This window comes from Condylura cristata, unplaced genomic scaffold, assembly GCF_000260355.1.
Source record: "Condylura cristata isolate star-nosed mole 26May11 unplaced genomic scaffold, ConCri1.0 scaffold00019, whole genome shotgun sequence".
NCBI classification, from domain to species: Eukaryota; Metazoa; Chordata; class Mammalia; order Eulipotyphla; family Talpidae; genus Condylura; species Condylura cristata.
This window is the reverse complement of record NW_004567120.1, coordinates 31,874,926-31,895,145: the sequence shown is the minus strand read 5'-3', so window position 1 is coordinate 31,895,145 and position 20,220 is coordinate 31,874,926. Positions and strand designations below refer to the sequence as shown.

The 20,220-nt window shown below is 44.7% G+C and overlaps 1 protein-coding gene across 1 annotated transcript in view; it reads left to right on the top strand.

Annotated features, from left to right (window-relative positions):
* The window catches only part of GPC3 (glypican 3), a 354,530-nt gene that overhangs the window by 244,874 nt on the left and 89,436 nt on the right, over positions 1 to 20,220 (top strand). The window contains exon 6 of the mRNA XM_004685819.1: positions 11,087 to 11,207. Within this exon, the coding sequence (XP_004685876.1) occupies positions 11,087 to 11,207 (121 nt within the window). The remainder of the gene's footprint in view (positions 1 to 11,086; positions 11,208 to 20,220) is intronic.

Sequence of the window (20,220 nt, the reverse complement as noted above, 5' to 3'; positions counted from 1 at the left end):
AAGCACTGAGGTGATTAATGAGCCCAGTCAGGGACATTTCCATCTTTACAGTGTCCTCTGTGTGCCAGCACTGTGCTGGGCATTATCATGCACCAATGAAGTTGGTCCTTACAAAGGCCTTTGAGGTGGACATTGTTTTTGCCCCAGTTTTATGGCTGAGGTTATGTCACATACCCACTCGTCAGTAAGGGAGATGGGATCCAAACTTGAGCCATGGCTGCACCCTCTGCACTACTCTACCCTGCCTGTCACGTGCCTGCCTCTGTCTGTCCGTCATGGGCTCACAGCCCTCCTACCTTCCCCCAGCTCTTCATGGAAATCCCGACCTAAGCGTGCTTCCTTCCCAATCCGGACCAGCATGGCTGTTCTATCCCACCTTTCCCTAGACCATGCTGCCAAATGCTCTCCTTCCCTCAGTCTCTCCCCAGTCCAGCCCACGGGAGTAGCAGTACCAGGCCCCTCTGCTGGCACATCCATCCTCTCCATGCTGCACGCTGACGTGCTCTGGAAGAGTTGATGACTTTCCCCTGTCTCTGAGGCATGCGCTCACCCCCACGTGGCTCTAGTGAAGCCCTTGCCCTGTGTCCCCACGATCTTTACAGCCCGCACACTTGAGACCTGGCGCCTCAGCTGTGCCCTGCTGGAGTCCTGGCCTGTGATGAGCTGGTCACATGACCTTGGGCAGGTCTCTGCCCTTCAGACTTTCTTTTCTTTATAAAATGAAGGAGTTGGACCAAATGGCCTCTAGTGTTCTTTCTAGCTCTACGAGACAGTGAGATCTATGACAAGGACATTTGAGGGGGAGGGGGTTTGAAAGGAAGAGGGATGCCAGAAAGCTGCTTTGATGACTGAATTTCCAGTTCTTTCCCTGATGGCTTCCCAAACAGATGAAGTGGAAGTGATTCAGGAGGAGTCCGGGGGTATAACCATTCTCAGTGGTCAGCAGGGAGCTCTTCATTCAACTCTTCCTGGCATCTTTGGGGTGACAGGGGAGCAGGCAGGTCAGTTGGTTGCCGTGTTGTCAGCCTGGTTCTCGGTTTCTGATATTGGAGAGTTGGGGGTGAAGTTGACATAATTAAATCTTAAGGAAAATGTCTCCCCCAATGAGCTTCCATGTAAAAGAAATGGAATTCAGTGGCTGTTGCTCCAACAGAGATGTTTCAGCGGAGAGAGACACGTCTAGAGAAGGCCAAGGGCTGGAGGAGCAGAGTACAAAGTGGCTGAGAAAACCAGAGCAGGGAGACAGTTTCACTCTCCGAGTCCCTCCAGCCACAGAGCTGGGGGAATTTTTGACCTAGATGTCCTTGCGTGCATTTCTGGGAGCTTTCAGTAAGAAATTATGTAGCACTTGATACGCTATCGAGTGCTTTACCATCCCTTATACTGGGCTTCGTAAAGTTGACCTGGACTCCCATGCACATTGGGAGAGTCAGGAGAGTCATGTTTGCTCAGCACCTCACATAACAGCACGCTTGCTGTGGCAGGGAGCGGGTGCGGGTGTGGGGCGGAGGAGGCAGGGCACCCGCATCTGCTGGGCCAGCGGGCCAGGGCGGTTACACCTGAGTTCACCCTGCCCTCCCTGTCACTGTCAGCAGCTTGGAGAACGACGGTGCCAGGCTTGGGCCTCCCGAGGGCAGGGCTCTTCTGCCCCGTAGACACGGGTGGCAGTTGGTTCTCTCCTGAGGTCCAGGGACTGCCCATGCCCAGCATTGCTGCCGTCTTGTCCCAGAGCGACTGGCTGAGTGTGCTTCCTTCTGCTTCTGCTGGGCTCTGGCTATCGCTTGGAATCTGGAATGATTTTAGAGAAGACAGCAGAAGTAGTAGTTCCACTTTCTGCAGACAAGACCTTTCCATGCTTTTCAGTGAGTCTAGTATTGGGTCACCTGATTCTCAGTAGTGGCTTCTCCCCTTCAGCCATGTCAAATACTACCAAGCACTCCGCTGCAGGTCAGCGTGTCTGCAGACGTCTGGTGCCGTAGTACACTGGCACGTTTGCAGGGACATTGCCTCAGTTGCTAGTTGTTTAATATTTCACCATCTGAGCACCTGATCTCCCCACACCAAAACCAAGACCTGGCCTTTGAATTCCAACTGGAGATCATGGACCAGAACATTGAATAGCTCGGGGCGTCCTATACCAGGGATCTGTGCTTGAGCATAGGGCTGTGTTCGCAGATGCTTAGAGGGGAGTCTGAGCAGCATTTGCATTCTGGTGGGAATGGCTGCTGGCAGAAAAAAAGCAAACCCTTTCTCCGAGCCCCAAACACTGAAAACCTGGGTATTTTACCATCAGATTTGAAACCATCATTTGTTTTCACAACAGTGAAACCTCATGGTATTAGACTCAGTAGCAGGCCAAAGTTAATACATTAAGGGTCAGTGATGCAAAATGATACTGCTAACAGGTGTGGCTGGAGTGACACCATGCGGATCCCAGGGATTGGCCAATGTGGATGGATGGAAGGTGTGGTGCTGGGGCAGTGGGAACTCGCGTGTCTGGCTGGTCTAAGTAGCAGTGACCCCCCACCTGAGTGATGACACCCCTTGAGGCATAGGTGGGTTTCCCAGGTGACGCTAGCTAGTGCGGTAGGTGGGGCTCATTCTTGGGAGGGCCCAGGTGAAACATCCACTCTGGGGCCTGACTCTGGTACTTTGAGAGTTAAAGTCACACTAAACTTTAAAACGGGGAAAGGCCATTTCCTTTCAGGGTAACTGCAGTGGGACAAAAACATCTTCGGCTCTGTGGCTGGTTCTCTGGGCTAGGACTTCAGTCAGTGATTTTGGGGTGATGTGTAGTGAATCACCACCAGACACTGCTCCGCCACACCCCTTCTCCCCAATTACTCACTTTTTCAATCACTTTATATTCTTAAGAGTAAAACTGGGGTCAGAGTCCTCTCCTTATTAGGATATCCTCCTCATAGAGCCTATTGCTTGCCTGCTCTGCCCAGGCCTGATAGCCTGACTGCAGGCTGGTGCCAGGCCCAAAGCCCAGGAGACTGTTCTCACCGGCATTCCCATGTCTGGGCTTTTGCTCTCCCGCAGTTCTCACAGCGAATCCCTTTTGCTTCCTTATTTACTCTTCCCTCCCCTACCTCCAGACTCTTCTGCAGAATTAGATTCCAACTCAGGTGGGGTGTCTCGATCTTCTCTTCTCTGGAAGGAGAGGGAGAGGGCTGGAGTGGGGGCCTGTTACAGCCACAGACTCTTCTCCCTAGGGCTGCCAATAGCAACTTCTCAGGCTTTCCTTGCCATCTGGAAAATATTCTTTGCTTCTCTACATTTAAGTGACGTCTTGAATATATTCCAAGACCAATCTTTTTGTCCCTCCTCACAGTGAAGTTTGAAACTAGTGAAAAACAAAATTCTAAAGCAGTCATTCACTTTTCCAATCATGATACACTCAGCAAGCTAGAAGTGGGCTTCTATATCGTTGGGTTCTCCTCTAGCTTTTGCTTCCTTTCAGTTGAAGGTTCTTTGTAATTTCTCAAAGACTACACAGGCCCTTCTCGGACGGAATATGTTGGATTTATTTGCCTCTAGCTCTCTCCTGGCTGAAGTTTTCTCTGAAGTGGCACTGGGGTTCGATCGTTACGGAAAACATTTTTCATTGACTATGTGCATAAATGAAGAAGCAGAATGCTGCTAATCTCATGAAGCAGATTTCCAAACTCTGCTGTCTGCACTTTGCTTTATTTTTCTGTTCATTTATGATAAGTAAGATGGCACTTTAGATAGAAAAAACAATTTTTCAGTTCTCTTAATAAGATGTGTTTTCTATCTGGAGTTCTAGTTTGTTTTGAAAGCTATTTATGCACTTTAAATTATCCCATCTTCCCGCAGTGATTATGACCACCAGAGCACTTTCCAAGGAAACAGTTGGATTAATCTCTCAGCTGGGATTAGGGGCTACATGCAGTACTGCAGTTTTTCCATAAGATGGCGCTCTGAGTATGTGACATTGCTAACGTATTTGCAGGCATCTGTTACAGGGCAGGAATTAAACTTTTCTGAAACCACATTTTGGGGGTAGTGGGAGAATTCATCTTTCTAAAACTTGCTCTTAAACACTTGCCACCATTCTAATGCCCAAGGGATGAAGGAAAGTAAGTTTTCTGGAAGCTTCCCTGTCCTAAATTTCCATGATGTTTGAAATCAGCAACATGTATTTTAAGGCAGCTTAAAAGAAAAGGATTTCTTCTAAAAGTGGAAATTTGATAGTAGCAACACAATTGTTAGTAACAACAATGAGTAACAATTGAGATAGTGACAGTTGTGCTGTTGGAAAAATCCCTCTCTGGCTCAGTTTCTTCATCTACACAGTGAGTGGACTGGACAAGATGCTCTTTAGTGTGTTGTCATTTCAAATGGCCTATGTTGGAATTCCTGCATTTCCTTCCACTATTCCTTTGCTGCCGCAGCCAATACAGAAACAGGAGGAAAAGATGGCCCATATTCCTCCTGTTGCCGGTTGCCGTCTACCAATGCTCTTTGCTTCCCCTGTCCTAGGACAAGCGTGCCCAGATATCCTGCTTCAGTCAGGCTCCTGTTCTCTTCATGGATTTCACACAGGTTTCCCCTCCCCTCCCCTCCCCACCTCTGGCTAGTCTGCCCACGCAGAAGCACATCCCCCTTTAACTTCCCAAATTGGTCTTTCTTGTGGCCAGCAATTGTGTGTGCGTGCATGCTAAATAGATACCAACCTGCAGTTTGGTGGGGGAGACACCCTCTGTAATGCTTACAGGTAACACTTCCTTTTCTCTCTATATATGTTTTACATCATTCTTCATTTTGTACATTTTTTCATCTTGTTTGTAATCCCCGTGGACTTCCCACTACCAGTTTACCCCTGTACCACATGGAAGGAGCTGGAAGGGATCGTGCTTAGTGAAATAAGCCAGAAAGAAAAAGAAAAATGCCGATGGTTTCACTCATAGCAGGTGACACTTCTAATTGCTCATGTAACATGGACACTTGTGAAAAATTCACTGGTGAAGTGAGAGCTCTCAGTGGCTGATTTTCCTTCCCCAATGGCCAGCACTCGTTGCCAGAACCATGTCAAAGCTTTAGGAAAGAAGTCATATTCTGGAGCGAGGACAATTAAACTAATTAGAGGTGAGTGTTACTAAGTCGATAAGCCATGGTTAAACTCCCCCCCTGGCCAACAGTGTCCCCATTCTGGACACACTGGGAAATCTGTGGGAAAGGAGATTTCTGCCCACAAGATCTCATTCTCATCCAAATCCTGTCATGAACCAGGTACACTCTGGTTTAGAAGGAGCAAGTGGCAGTAAGTACTGGATGAAAGAATTCATACAGAGCTACAGGCACTCCCTAACCTGCTCCTTCTGGGCTTGAAGCTAGAGCACACATGTCTGTAAATGCCCAGAGGTAGGTCACGTAAGTAAGTCGCCTTGCCAGGGCCAAGGTGACGAGGGCAGTGAGGCATCAAAGACAGTATTCTCCTGACTTTCCAGGCATCCTTAAAGATGTCACCGCATCTTTTGAGTTTGTCTAGAGGCCCAGTGGGCTAGCAGGTGGTGGATCAGTTATGTCTCTAACTTCAAAACCTGAACTCCCAAGTGTGCAAATATCTCACTGAAAACTCCATGAACAGGGCTCTCCCCAAGGCCTTTAAAGGATAAGTCCAGGAATCTACTGAATAGGGGAAGCTCTGTTGTCCTGGGTACCATTGCCAACCTTGCAGACCATTCCAAGTAGCCTGTGCGTCATCTCACTCAGTGGAGAGGTGTAGTAAGGAAATGTCAAATGTCTGGCCAGCATGGATTATATCTAAGGAAGCAAGAGCAGCAGCCTAGCAGTTAAGAACAATAGTATCTAGAGGCAGACTTAGCAGATTCAAATTCTAACTTTGGTATTGACCAGCACTATGATCACGAGCAAGTGACTTAACTTCCCTGTGCCTCACTCTCCTCATCTGCAAAATGTTGAAAAGGTTTTCAATTTTCAGTTGTGAAGGTTTTACTTCTTTGATGATAATCACGCCTAGCTCACAAGATTGTTGGGAGGATTACATGAGATTAAATGCATGTTTACTTTTTCCTCAGTGCTTGGAAAAGAGAAAGCTGCCGGGACTGACAGCTGGTATTATTCTGAGGGCCACAAGGTGCTTCGGCTTTCACAAAAGAGAACCAAACACCCTCTGCCCTCAGAGAGCAGCCCTATGGGCTGGACAGTAAAAGGAGCACAGGCATTTGAGGGCAGTGCCCAAAGCATGGTAAATGCCTGGGCACAGGTCAGAATGAATCCATTTCCGTCAGGAGAGGACCCTGCAGGCATCTACTGGGAAGGTGGTAGAGAACTTGAACCACGTTTTGGTCTGGTTGTGACAGAGGACATTCATAATCATGAGCATTCAGATGCCCGCCCAGGAACACACTGTCCCTTGGAGATAGGCAGGCTGGCATGGCCTCACTGAAGAGTGGGTAGCATTTTGTCTGTGTTCACTCTCACAGTACGGCTATGCCCGGCTGCGCCTGTCTGAGGGCTGTGGAAATTCTTTGTTGGCCCCCACATGAGTTCTGCCACCAGAAACCAAACCCACCTTTAAGTAGCGCTAATACCAGCCGCGTGCTTACTAACTAGGAGGCTATTCTGGGCATCCCGAGAGAGGCGTATCAGTTAGTCCTGCTTTTTCTTTTTTTTTTTCCTTTCCTTTTGTTTGGAGGAAAAAAATAACTACAAAGTTTCACTCATTAAAGATTGAAGAATTATGAAGATTAAAAGGCAAATGATGTAGATAGGAAAAAGGAAGTAAAACATATCTCCCTGCTGTTCCTCTGCCTTATCCACCTCTACTGGCTTTCTCTTATGTCTCTATGTGAAATGTCACAGTGATTTGAACACTTACAAAGGAGATGAAAAAGGTCCGCACGCAGTTGTGCTTTTATGACAAATGGCATTGTGCTGCATTCTTTTTTTTTTTTCCTTTTAAAGATTTATTTATTTATGCTTACAGAACTGGGGAACAGGCCAGAGGTGTGGTGGGAGGATTCACCAGAGACAGAGTGGGGAGCAGAACAGGCAGACTAACTGAAATACACGCTGAGGGGAGCAGCAAGTGGGTCAGGAGAGGTCTGCTGTGCCCTGTGGGTCAGCTCCCTGGCCGGGATCCAACTCGTGCTGCAGTGGCTTCGGACAGCTTCATGATGTGGCGCTTCAACCCGCTGCGCCACGGGGGAGAGCCCATGTGCTGCATTCTTAAGGACTGTTTGCAATACTGGGGTTGGGGAGAGGCATTGAGACCCTGTAAGGGGCAGGGGAAGAGCACAGCTTTAACAGGAGGGGGAAGAGCACAAGAAACTACTGCAGTGTTTCGTGGGTGCCTGGGCGGTGGAAATTCTCTGGGGACAACACCTGAGAGGAGAAAGCAGACACTGTACAAAAATGAACAGCGATGCAACATATACATACATACCATCTTTAAAAAAAACAGTTTTAAAATAGCATCACTAAATTTTAGCAGCTATAGGAGCCAATTGGGCCAGTCTTTTTGGTTACTGCTTTGCAGAGTAAATAAAACAAAGACAAGTTTTAGGTCTAAGCCACAAGCCAACTCTTCCCAACACTTCTGTAACCAGAAACCATGCTTAATTTACTAGAATCCTTTGAGGATTTAAATAGCCCATGGATAGAGAAGAAGAGTGGATGCTATTTCAACTTTCAGAAAGTTGGGCAAGCTTTTAAACGCAAAGCTGTTTCTAAAAACTGAGTGGCCATGAGGCTGGGAAACAGTGTGTAGGCCTGGCTCCTTGGCTCTCTTAGTCCTGATCTCCGTGGCTTGGAGATAAGAAACAACAACAAAGAAAGGATAGAAAAGAAAACAGCAAGCAAGGGGAAAGACAAGTATTGCTAACGGGGCACTTTTCCCAGTGGGCAGAACAGTGCACTGGGGCACACTGGATCGGCCACCGGACTGATTTGACCTAATATTTATAAGTGATTTGGAAGAGGGAGCACAGGGTCAAACCGCCCAGTGGGCAGATGTCCTCACAGCATTTCAGTGAGGATAATAAGCTTCAGGAAGATGTTTGTTTTGTAGGAGCAGGCAGAAAAGTAGCCGGCAAGCTTCAGGAGAAGGCAGGCCAAGGAAAAGGCTCTAGGGACAAATTCCTGAAGTGCAGTTCAGAAGATTGATAATGAACCTGACCTCCTTATCTGGGAGCAGCGTCTCCAAGTCAGGCAGCAGTAGCGGGAAAGAAAGGCAAGGTGGGCTTGGTCGTGTCATCATTGGGGGGGTGATACTTACTTGTTTATTTTAAAGATGTATTTATTTATGCAACTGGGATGCAGGCCACAGGTATGGGGTGAGAGGATTCACCAGAGACAGAGTGGGGAGCAGCACAAGCAGATGGATGAAGTCCACTGCTGAGGGGAGCAGCAGGTACGTCAGGAGAGGTCTGCCCCCATGTGGGTCACCCTCTGGCTGGGGAATCACACTTGTGCTGTAGTGGCTGCAGTGCTGTGCTTTAACCCCTTGTACCACCAGGGAGGGCTGTGGGGGGTGATGTTTAGTCAGTCAGCACCATATGAAAGGGGAGGCCAGGATTGAGTAGAGCCACCAGATGAAGAATGTCACCTTGCAGGCTTTCATCTCAGCCCCCCCCCCCAAGGCAGCTGGGGTTTGAGGGTGGGCAATCAGTCAGTCACCAACTGTTAAGGAAGCTGAATGTTAGGCTACCATTTTAGAAAAAAATGCCATCAAGTATTCTGCTGAACTTTACTACAAAATATTGTCCTTTTCCAAGGATGTCTTTTCATTGCAAAAGTCCAAACTAGATTTTCTGCTGCTGTACATGGTTTTCAAAGCATGTCCTTCCTACTGGCAGATACATTATGTCATGGAAGGGAACATTTCGCTGAATCAGATCAATACCTAATGAATTCCTGAAATTTTAAGTAATAGATAATGAGGTGTGTTCTAGCCACTTTCAGTGTGTTTCAGAAGCTCAAATGGCCTGAGTGATATGAAACTGCTTTGTAAAGTGCTCTGTGAAAATACAGCAGATTTAATTATTCACTGTATGTCATCATTTTAGCTCAAAAATACAGGTTGCTCAAAATCTAGGAATTGGGTCCTCCCTGGTGGTACAAGTGGTTAAAGCCCAGTACCATGAAGCTATTGGCAGCTACTGCAGCACAAGTTCGATCCCCGGCCTGGGGGGTGACCCACATGGTGGAGCAGACCTCTCCTGTCTCCCCCCTGCGCTCCTCATCAGTGTGTTACAATACATCTACCTGTTCTGATCCCTACTCTGTTCCTGGTGAATCCTCTCACTCTCTGCATCTCTGGCCTGTACCCCAGTTCTTGTTCTCTTTTTTAAAATCTAGGCACTGAACCCAAATAGATATCCATCCACATGTGCAAAGATCACGATGCAGCATTGTTAGCAGAATTATTAGCAATATCTCCATTGTTCCTTAGTAAGAGATTAGTTATGTTATGATATAATCATACAGCACAAAAAAGGAGTCAGAGAAAGGCAGTTCATTGTGTTCTGACATTGGCAATATGTTCACGATATATATCAAGTGATTTAAAGATACAAATATATATGACTAGTATGTGTCTACATTTGGCTAAAATCATGTTAGTATGTGTACATGAAGGTTCCCCCAAGAATATGTGTCAAACTGTTAAGGTAGTGGGAGCTTTTATTTTATGCTTTGTTTCTGTACCATTTGAGTGATTTACAGTAAGTATTATGGGTTTGTAATTAAAATATGAAATATGAAAAATAAAGGAAATATGAATTTGCTTTTGAGTGATTGTAATGTTGTATTTTTAAAGATTTATTTATAAATCAGAACTAGGGTACAGGCTAGAGGTGCAGGGGCAGTGAGAGGATTCACCAGAGACAGAGTGGGGAGCAGAATAGGCCAACTGATGAAGTCCACTGCTGAGGGGAGCAGTGGGCAGGTCAGGAGAGGTCTGCCATGCCCTGTGGGTCACCTCCGGGGTGCAGAACCAAACTTGCACTGAAGTGGCTGCGGCCACCTTGCAGTGTTGTGTCCTAGCCTGTTGTGCCACCAGGGAGGTCTCTAAGCTATTGTAATGTTTTTAAGCATTTAAGGTGAAGGCTAAAGTCCTATTGACCTTTACATTTATTTTTCTGGGACCAGGAGAAAGCATAAAAGATCTTCAAACCCTGTACCCCCTTTGGTAGTGGTGTTCCAGTTTTCCCGCATGATGAAAGAGAAGGGACAAAATGAGATGTTCCTTGTCTTTGTTGTATGTTTGCTTCATTTTACAAGGTGAGGAGTGACTGTGTCAGGGATCTGGTGCCATGAGTATGGCAAAGAAACCATCTGAGTAGTGACTTACGGTCCCAGTGAAATTTGGTCCACACCTACATGGAAGGCCAGAGTTGCCAAGGATTGTAAATATTCACACCCCACCCCTCACGTGGTGGTAGGGATCTCGACTATACCTTGGAACTCTAGTTGTGAGGTCAAGCCTCTGGTTTGAGGAGCCCCTCAGGTCTTCCCTTGAGCCGATGATGTTCTGTCTTCTCTTCAAGACAAAGAGAGCACCTTCTTTTTGTGAATGTGGCTTGGGAAAGCCTTTTGAAATGCATCCCTGTTTTAAGGCCTGCCGAAAATGGTGGGAGGAGGAAGTGGAAGAGAAATAAGAGCTTAAAGGATGCCCCAAGTCTTTCTCCGTGGAATAAGTAGAAAGCACAACCGGAGTTACCGTCCTTCCTTGTGCTTCTGAGGACCTCTGCTGGTCTACGTCTGCCCACTCAGCATTGGCATGGGCCCTTACTCCTCTGAACTCCGCCCTCCATTGAGAGTGCAGTGAGGGTAGAGAGAGGTCTTTTCTGTCTGATTCATTGTGGTATCCCCAATATCTAGGGGGAAGAGACATGGAATTAATATTTTTTAGCTGTTGAATGAATGTTCTGCACTGTTAGTAGACCATCTGCGGTGGTCCACCTTGGCACCATGGGGTCATCTCATGGTTGAAATGGCAGAAGAGAGCTTGTAATCAGCCTTGGTACCAGTCAGCGTTCACTTTCTTGGGATTCTCTTGTGACATGTTTTTTCTTTACCTTCACCCATCCAGATACAGCCAAAAGGCAGCAAGGAATGGAATGAAAAACCAGTTCAACCTCCATGAGCTGAAAATGAAGGGCCCGGAACCGGTGGTCAGTCAAATTATTGACAAGCTGAAGCACATTAACCAGGTATGTGGTATATCTGTCAGAAACAGAAGGATGGAATTGTGAGGGATGAATGGAGCTCACCACTCAAACTGCATTCCTGGGCTCTGGAGAGGCCATCATTATTCATTTCCCTCAAAAATTCTCTGTGCTGCAAAGGACTTCCAACCCTCATTTCCCACCCCATTTTTCAACAATAAAGATAATATTGTAATATTAGGGAGCATTTGAAAGTGGAGAGAAAATTTTAACACAGTCCCATTATTCTATCCTGTTTTCATTTTCTTTTTCAAGATTTATTCAGAAGATCATACCAACATAGGTGCTTTCATTCATTGGAAGTATACAGGCGACCCACTCTTAAAATTAACACTATGTTGGAAACAATTTTTTATGTTGCCACCTATTTTTGTAGCTGTGTAAGGTTAAAGTATTCATCATAATTAATCAACTTGCCTTTGCTGGAGATTGTTTCCTTCAGATTTTTACCATTTTAAATTAATCTACCTCTTCATACCTAGTGCTTTCTTCTGATCTTAGATCATTTTCTTAAAATATTGGTATTATTGGGTAAATGAGTATTTTTTTAAAGATTTATTCATTTATACATGTAAGAACTGGGGTACAGGCCAGAGGTAAGGGTTGGGGGAGGTGAGAGGCTTCACCAGAGACAGAGTGGGGAGCAGAACAGGTAGATCTATTGAAACACACTGCTGAGGGGAGCAGCAGGCAGGCCAGGAGAGGTCTGCTGTGCCATGTGGGTCAGCTCCCTGGCCAGGAATTGAACTTGTGCTGTAGTGACTGCGGACAGCTTCATAGTGCTGCACTTTAACCCCTTTGGTCACCAGGGAGGCCTGGAATGGGTGCATTTAAGGTTTGTTTCCAAATTGTTTTCCAAGGGGCCTCTATCAGGTTTCACTGCCAAAATACAGTAAGACAGTGGCCTTGCCAGCCTTGCCACCAGTCACCAAGACACCCACAGAGTCTCTTGACCTGTCCACAGACTTTCCTCTCATAAGGAGTTCAGTAACCAAGACACAAATAGAAGTTAGTTGTGCCATCTGCTGTTGATTGTTCTGTGGCCACTGTAAAAAAAAAAAATGGTATGGTATAGCAGAGTTCCTGCCCCAAAGCCCTGAGTGGGTGGGCGCTGGCACAGCTGACTTCTGTTTGAGGCCTCCAAAGAACTTAACGAGACTGAAATCCTTGTGCAAGGACAGCGGTTTCTGTACGATGACATTGGCGTGATTTTGTTTCTCACTATGAAGTTTAGCAGTGCCATTTCTGTGGTTCTTACAAAATGCTGGAAGGACTTTCTTATAGCAGTAGCTGACTACATATGTCGTGGTGAGGATTCTTAACCCCGTACATGGGCGTAACTCCTCCAGACCTAATAAAGTGCTCGGCATTCCGTAAGCACTTAATAAATACCTATTGCTGCTGTTTCAATTGTGATAATGACAGTCTTTGCATAACAGAGCCTCCTTTCTGTGAACTCACTAAATTCTGTAAAGCTTGGTCAGTTATAGTATGATGACTTCAAAACACATTTCTAAAGGGTCAGATCCCAGCTGTCAGTCAGTCGAGGCCTAATCAAGGGCATGGGATGTCCATCTGGAAACAAGGCTCTTATTTGTCTTCTGAATTATATCCAAATCATCCCAAACCAGTTGCATCTGGGTGGATCTGCTCAACTGGTAAGGCCCTCCCCCCTCCAGCTCTGGTGAGTCCAGAATCTCAGGGTCCTTCACTGTCCCCCTCATCTGAAATGAAGAATGCTGGTCTCGGATCTCTTTGGTCAACAGACCTGAAGGAATACTTCAGGTATTGTCCTTGAGGGAAAGTGTAAGCACAGAAAGTGCTTAGGTAAAGACAACAGCAGCTTGTGATGAAAAGCCAGAAGTGTGACGCTGCCCATGGAGCGAGGGAGGTTTGCTCAGATCTGAGATGGGCCAGACTAGTGTGAGGATTCCAGAGAGGGGCGAATGTCAAGACTGGCCATCAGTAATGGGTAAAGACGAGCAAGACTGGCAGTTATAGGAAGATCTGCGTTTGGGCCACCACCCTGGATAGAAGGTAAATTGCATCGCGTGGGGCATTTAAGGAAGGTCATTGAGATGTTTATAGCCTGGGCTTTGGGGGTTTGATATTAATACCCTGAGAGGCCACCTGGTAGTAGAAATAACATGGGCTTGGGATCCAGTTGGATCTGAATTCAAGTGGGGCTCTAAGACAGTTGTATAACCTTGAGCAAGTCATTCCGCCTCTTTGAACTTTAGTTTTCTTGTCTGTAGTACATAGATACCAAAACCTCCCTTAAGGGCGTGATGGTGAGGATTACCAATTATATACTCATACCTATATGCACATAATATTTATATATGGTCTTATTGTATAATACTGACATAGAATGCTTATTTTGATAAACTGTATCATTTTTACATGTATATATTCACAAACACATAATTGCACATGCATGCAAATCAAAAGTGGCAGTTAAGACTATAATATTCAGGGTGTTCGCTTTAGTCAGAACTGGAGTTTAGAAGGGGACAGTCATTCAGTCCATTTGCCTGTTTAATTTTGTTCCCCCAATTTCATATGGGTGCAGATCCCCTTTGATGCCTCTCCTTTTCTCTCCTGTGTTTGCTTCTTTACCTCTCCTGGATTATAGCCACAAAAGCTGAAACCACTTCAGAAGTGTGGAGATGTATGTTGTCAGTCACCAGCACAATTCCTTTCTCCTACCTGTGACCACACACATGCCTATGTGAAGCTCTTTGGTTCCCTTACAAATACCAGCGAGCAGCCAATGAATTCTCAATGATAGACCAGTTTTACCTGTTTACGTTGAGCTGTTAAGATTGGTTGGGCTCCAAACACCCACATTGATTTTTTTCCCCTCATTTGTGTTGCTCTACAAGACCAAAGCACATTTTTTTCCCAGACCTTCAATAACATTTTCTATTTTGGCCTTTGTTCAAAATGAAAGTGAGACACATTAGAGAAGTCATAAAGAAGAGTGTTACGATGATGATGTAGATGATGATAGTGGTACTGATAACATGTTGTATTTGTGTAGCAGTAAGTTAACCATATTTCCAGATGAATCCATGTCCTAAATGTCTAACTTGAAATTAGAAGAAATACCCAACCTGGAATTGTATAGTATGCAGCTTGGTCACAGAATCATACTTTCCAAGAAGTCCTTTGTACCCCTCCACATTATTTCATCCTCACTTCTCCTTGGGAGGTAAGTGATAAATGGTGCTTGTCCCTTTTTTATAGCTAGGGAAACTGAGGCAGAAAAAAATCATTAACGACTGTGTAGGCATACTGCCAAAACATTCAGTGAGTTTAGTTGAAAATTTGATCGATCATCCAGATGTTATTTCCTATGCACTGCCAAACATCTGGATTCACTGACTGCCTAACTAGATTGACTGAAAGTTTTCACGACGGGGGAAGAGAATGAAGTTAATTTGCCCAAGTTCACATGTGAATGTTCACATGTGAATCCAGGAGTGTGATGCTAGTTTTCTTAAGCCTCTTGCTTGGTGTTGCATCTGTTCAGTGATGGAAGGGGTGCTCCAACATACGTGTCTATAAATGCAGAGGCAATTTCTGTCTATACATGAGAACCCATGTTTCCATCCAGATGGACTGTAGCTTGGCCTTTTATGAACACATCCCTAAATAGCTCTCTACTTCCTTTCCTTGAAAATTCTCAGCTGCCTCCTTTCAGGTTATGGTTGTTGTTGGTAGTGCTGGAAATAATATACACACTCAGGGAATAAAATAGCATTATTTCCATATTGACAGTCCCATAGTGTAACCTTGAGGGAATGGGTTCAGGGTCAATCCTGGGCCCCCTTTCTTGGGAAGGCTGCAGGTGTGGCGTGCCCTCCCCTCCCCCTTCAAGCCAGAGTTCATGGGCAACATTCCCACGATTGGAAATGAGGACCTTTTTACTTCCTTTTCAGTTTCTAATTTGTGTGAGGATTTATTGTCTTGTGTTAGGAGAGGAATTGAAGTCTTTTAAGTCTTCACTGTCGGTCCTGGAATTTGCCGGGCCATGTTGTTGTGGTTAAACTGTGTTTTGTTTTTGTGAGTGTTCTGCTTCGAGGCTCATGCATGAAGAGAAGACCCCACAAATGCCGAAGGATCACAGTACATACTTGCCCATATGATCCTGTGGCCATTTGTCTTCTATCGCAGTGTTGGTGGCAACGTTTTCGCTCACGTTAAGAGTAGCTGTGTAGTTAATGCCAATTTAGCAGACCCTAAACTGTTGTTGAAGTAATTGTTCCCCAGGAAAACCTAGCCATTTACTGCTTTTCCCCAGTTTCAAGTTTAGGCTCAAATGAAGTGCCAGAAATAATTTTCCTGCTGTTGTAAACCGTTGAAGCCATGGCAGTCAATACCTGCTCGCTTGCTGTCAGAGCTTTTCATTCAAAGTCAGATAAAGTCTCATCTGTTTGGGATGGTTGAAATGTCCTGGTGAATGGTGGGGGAGTGGACGAGATGGCCTCTTAAGATTCCTTCCAGCCGTGTGACTCCGTGATTTGTGGCTCAAGGTCAGGCTTTAACCCAGCGCCCTCTTGTGAACAAGTCTTGTGACTTTATTCTCTGCTCTGCCACTCTTTTTAAAACACCCTGTTCCCAGGTCACCCCTTCTACTTTGTAACCGCTCATCTTTTCAGAGTTGGTTCCCTTCCCACCAGTCTTCCAGCCCCGGGCAGATGGAACTTCAACTTGCCCTTCCCCCATCCAATTCTTCTGTTCTTCTGACTTGTCCTCATTTGGCTCTGAAAACATTAAACTATACAAACACTTTTGCATTTATCACCCCCTAAGCTTCCCTCCTCCGGGGCCAGATAGGTGACCTGTCTTTGGCTCATGTTAGCCATGTGACTCCATATGAGTGATAATGATTCGGCCATATATTTGCACTGCACAATTCACTTTGTAAAGTTCCTTCCTGTACATTAGATACATTCATCTTCACAATGACTCTGAGAAACAGGCAGCATTTTGCCTCTTTTTTCCAGTTGAAGAAACTGTGAGCCCCAGAAGGAAAATGACCTCTGTGTAGTAAGTGGTAGAACTAGACCTGTACTCCAGGCCTGCAGATTTTAGACTCTGCTCTTTCCTTCCACTTCTTCAAAGACTCAGCACACCTTGCTGCAGTGAGCAAGACCCACTGATGAAAGGTGAACAGAAGCACAAAGCAGAAACTAGCTTTGTCTAACAATTTTCAAGTCCTAAGTGTAATGATTCTTAGGGTCTGAAGCTCTAAAATCAACAGCAAAGAATCTTTAAGTGTAGAGAATTGTAGGAACTGAACTACCACACTGCATAGATGGAAACACGGGCATTTTGCAACACGGAAGTGAGTTACAGATGGCAGAGACACTTTCCGCTGGCCATTTCTCATTTGTAAAAGGATGTTAAGTGGTCAAAGAAACATTTTCAATGTAGAGCAGACAGTTGAATGGCTCCCCTTCCATCCCCCTCCTAGAGACACCAGAAAAGTCTGCTGTCATGAAGAGACACTCCCTTTTGAAAGCAAGTGTAAATCTTTTGTAAGTTAATTAGTAAAGTTATCAAGTGCCAGAGACATACCCAGAATATTCCTTCATATGTGATTTGTTAAAAAAGTGTGAGAATCTCAGGCATGATAGCAGCACTCCCAGTAACTTCGGCTTTATGGTCTCTGTAATAAGCCCAGTGAGAGCCCTAAAACAATTATGAGTCCAATGGCTGCTAGAAAATCCAACGCTGGTTGAAAATTTCTAAATAAAATGGGAACTTTTTGAGCGTCAACTTTAAATGAAAGGCCTTTCCAAATGGAGTTACATACCAGTGGCTGTCACATTCCTGCGCTTCCAGACAGCATGGCAGGGTCCTAGCTATTGCACTTTGCATGTGGAGCCAGATTGAGTGTGTGTGAAAGACAGAGCGCAACAGTGGCGTGTTAATAAGAGCCAGTGGCGACTCCAGAGTTACCAAGGGACAGTGTGAGTTGGTATTTAAATGCTAGACCTACACACTCTGGAACTAGACATTATTTCATGAAATAAAAGGGAATTAGCTGATGCATTCCAAAAGCACATTTATCATTAAAACATCTTGTGTCATTTTGCTTAATAGCCTGAAAAATAATTACAATGTCTGGTGGCTCTGGGGAGCATGTGTTTTGAATATCTTAATTACTGTGTACAGTTTAATAGCACCGCACCAAGAATTCCCAAGTATTTCATATTAAATTTCTCCAAAGTGAACTATGTGCTATATTTAGAATATACAGGATGAAATGTACTTCAATTGGCTCATATGTTTTAGTCCTTTCATTTTTAATTAAACCACACAAAAATGGAAGATGAGTCGGGAGTGTTGAGTCTAAATGTTGTCGGCAGTGATGTCATAGTCATCTCGACTTCGCAACGAATGGAAATACGTCTTCTTTCTTCACTGCAGTAGTGTGCTCTCTCCTAAGTTTCTGCTTTTTGCTAGACATGTATGAAGTGTTAGCAGTGGTCAGGCACATTCTGCTTAAGAAAAGGGAATTCTGTCAAACTATACAGGTTGCCAGGTTGACAAAGTTGGAAATGTATTTCCAAAGTATGAAATTCATAGTTTGCCATGCTCTCTTTACATATTCTATTTATATTTACCTACTGGCCAGATGCTCTACAACACCTTTTAAATAAATGGTGAGAAATCATGGCTCCTTACTCCCAATACTGCTTTTATTCTAAGCAGTATATTCATATGTATATATTCAAATACTATTCAAGAAATTCAGAGGTAAATTTTCACATATGTGTGTGTGTGTGTGTGTGTGTGTGTATTTTTTGCCTCTGGACTATCAGATCCTTAAGTCTGGGATCACACATGTAATTGTTTCCTGTAGCACCTGTAGTATCACCTGGAATAGACACTCAATATTGCATAGTATTGTATTGATCAGTTGATTCAAAGAACTAAACCTTTGCTGCCCTTAATTTTTCTGAATTTAGGTTCAATTTCAGGGACTTTTCACACTTGGTTTTAACCAGTTTCTGGGCTAAACGACAGGGTTATGTAACTTAGCAAGGACATTGAGGTCAAAGTGTCCAACTCTCTGATTTCACAGATGAGAAAATTAAAACTAAGAGAGAGAAAGGACTTGCCCCAAATCTTGCTGCCAGTAAAAAAGACAAAGCCTGCAGACCGGGAACACGAGCTGATTGATATTCTGTAACGCCGTGGCTCCACTTCCAAAGTGCCTTGCATCATACAAAACATGCAAACATGCAAGTACATGTTCTTGGGACTCCCAGTCCTAGCAGAAGCCCAGACTTAAGCACTTTATCTTTGGGTCAAAAAGTGGTACAGCATGAGGCACAAACTTGCTGGTTGTCTCTTATTATGGGTATTAACCAGTACTCCGTCGGAACAAGTACACCTCAGTGCCCACCATCTCATTAAACCCATTGGGCAGCTGTTGCACAGGGGTGGGGTGAGAGGAGCCAAAGCAGGCAGTCAGCAGGCCTGTTGTTCAAGGCCTCATGTCCCCTCAGAGTCCTCTCCGTTTTCAGCATCAGACATCCTTTACTCTCATGCTCTGGATCTCAGCTCCTTCCCTTCCTGGGGACTCCGCAGTGATTTCTCCAGTGCCTTGTCCCTCCTCCTAGATTGGCAAAATTAGCATCCTATTAGTCCGTGGCTTATGCGCCAGTTAGAGCAGTTGACCAGGCAGTGTGTTCCTTGCCTTCTTCAGGGGGTAGGGATGTGGGAGAGGTGCTGTAGAGGTTGTCCTGACTCCCCCTTTTCCACTTTAACCAGCACAGGTAAACTTTTAAAATCTGCTGTCTGTATTGGTCTCCTAAGTAAGATTTCACTTAAACAGAGAGTTCCAACAGCTAAAACAATACGAATCTCAGTATGCCCTTGAGGCTAACACCGTTTTAATCCCATATGAGCCATTTCTTTAGTTGAGGGTTCATTTAATGAATGTTCTAAGTATCTGCAATACACAGGGAAGTCACAGAATATCTTCCAGTCCCCTTCAGTCACCTCCTAAAATGAATTGTTGGTTAAAATGGAGACCAAATGGGAGCACGTTAATGTCTTGGTAGAGACACCACTCCTATCAGAGGTGATGTTCTTATGAGAAGGCCCCTTTTCTCAGACTGGGGAACCAAAGGTGTTTCTTTGAATCAGGATACAAACAGCTCTGAGTTCTCCTTGCCCACATCATTGGGATTGTGACAGCATCCAGTACTTAGCTCTTTTGCTTAAAGTAGCTTGTCTGGACAGAGCAGGTGGTTTTGCCCCTGGGTGGGCATCCAGGTTAATTGGCTCAATCAAATGTTTGTCCCTAGAACTGTAGGCCTAGGAATATTTGAGTCCTGATCATCAACTGTAAACCTATCTGATGCATGAACGCAGATAGTTCCATATTCTGTGTGGGCTCCATGTTAGTGCTTAGTGGAGGTAAAATAATATTAACAGGATCTATTCTATATTCTTAAGTATATGCTTTCCTTAAATAGCATCCAGTGACTTCACATAGCAACTGTTAAATGGATTGTTTCCCACTGTGTTCTAATTAATATCCACACTGAAAGTTACATTATACATATGCACTGGATTTGATTGGATAAGTTCCAAGTAGTGTTTAAAGCATGGTCTTATTTTATCATTCATTTGATATAGATATTATTTTCTTCATAGTTCATATTTTGCTAGGTCGTCACCTTTCAGGGTAATAGCTAGTCCATAATATGGGTGAACAATTGACAAGACTAAAAAAAAAAATCTAAGATAATTATTATAATAGTATGTCACAAATAATAAGGCCCAAGTTCAGATCAGTTACATCCAAGAGCACTGGAGACTTCTGGTTATTTTGGTATCACTGTTATCACATTTTGAGTCATCACAGTAAACAGTAGAACACAAGACAGGAGACACACAATTTTTTACCCGTACCTTTAATAAATGGTGCAAATTGGAATGGGGAAACCACAAATCAGAGAGGCTAGTATTA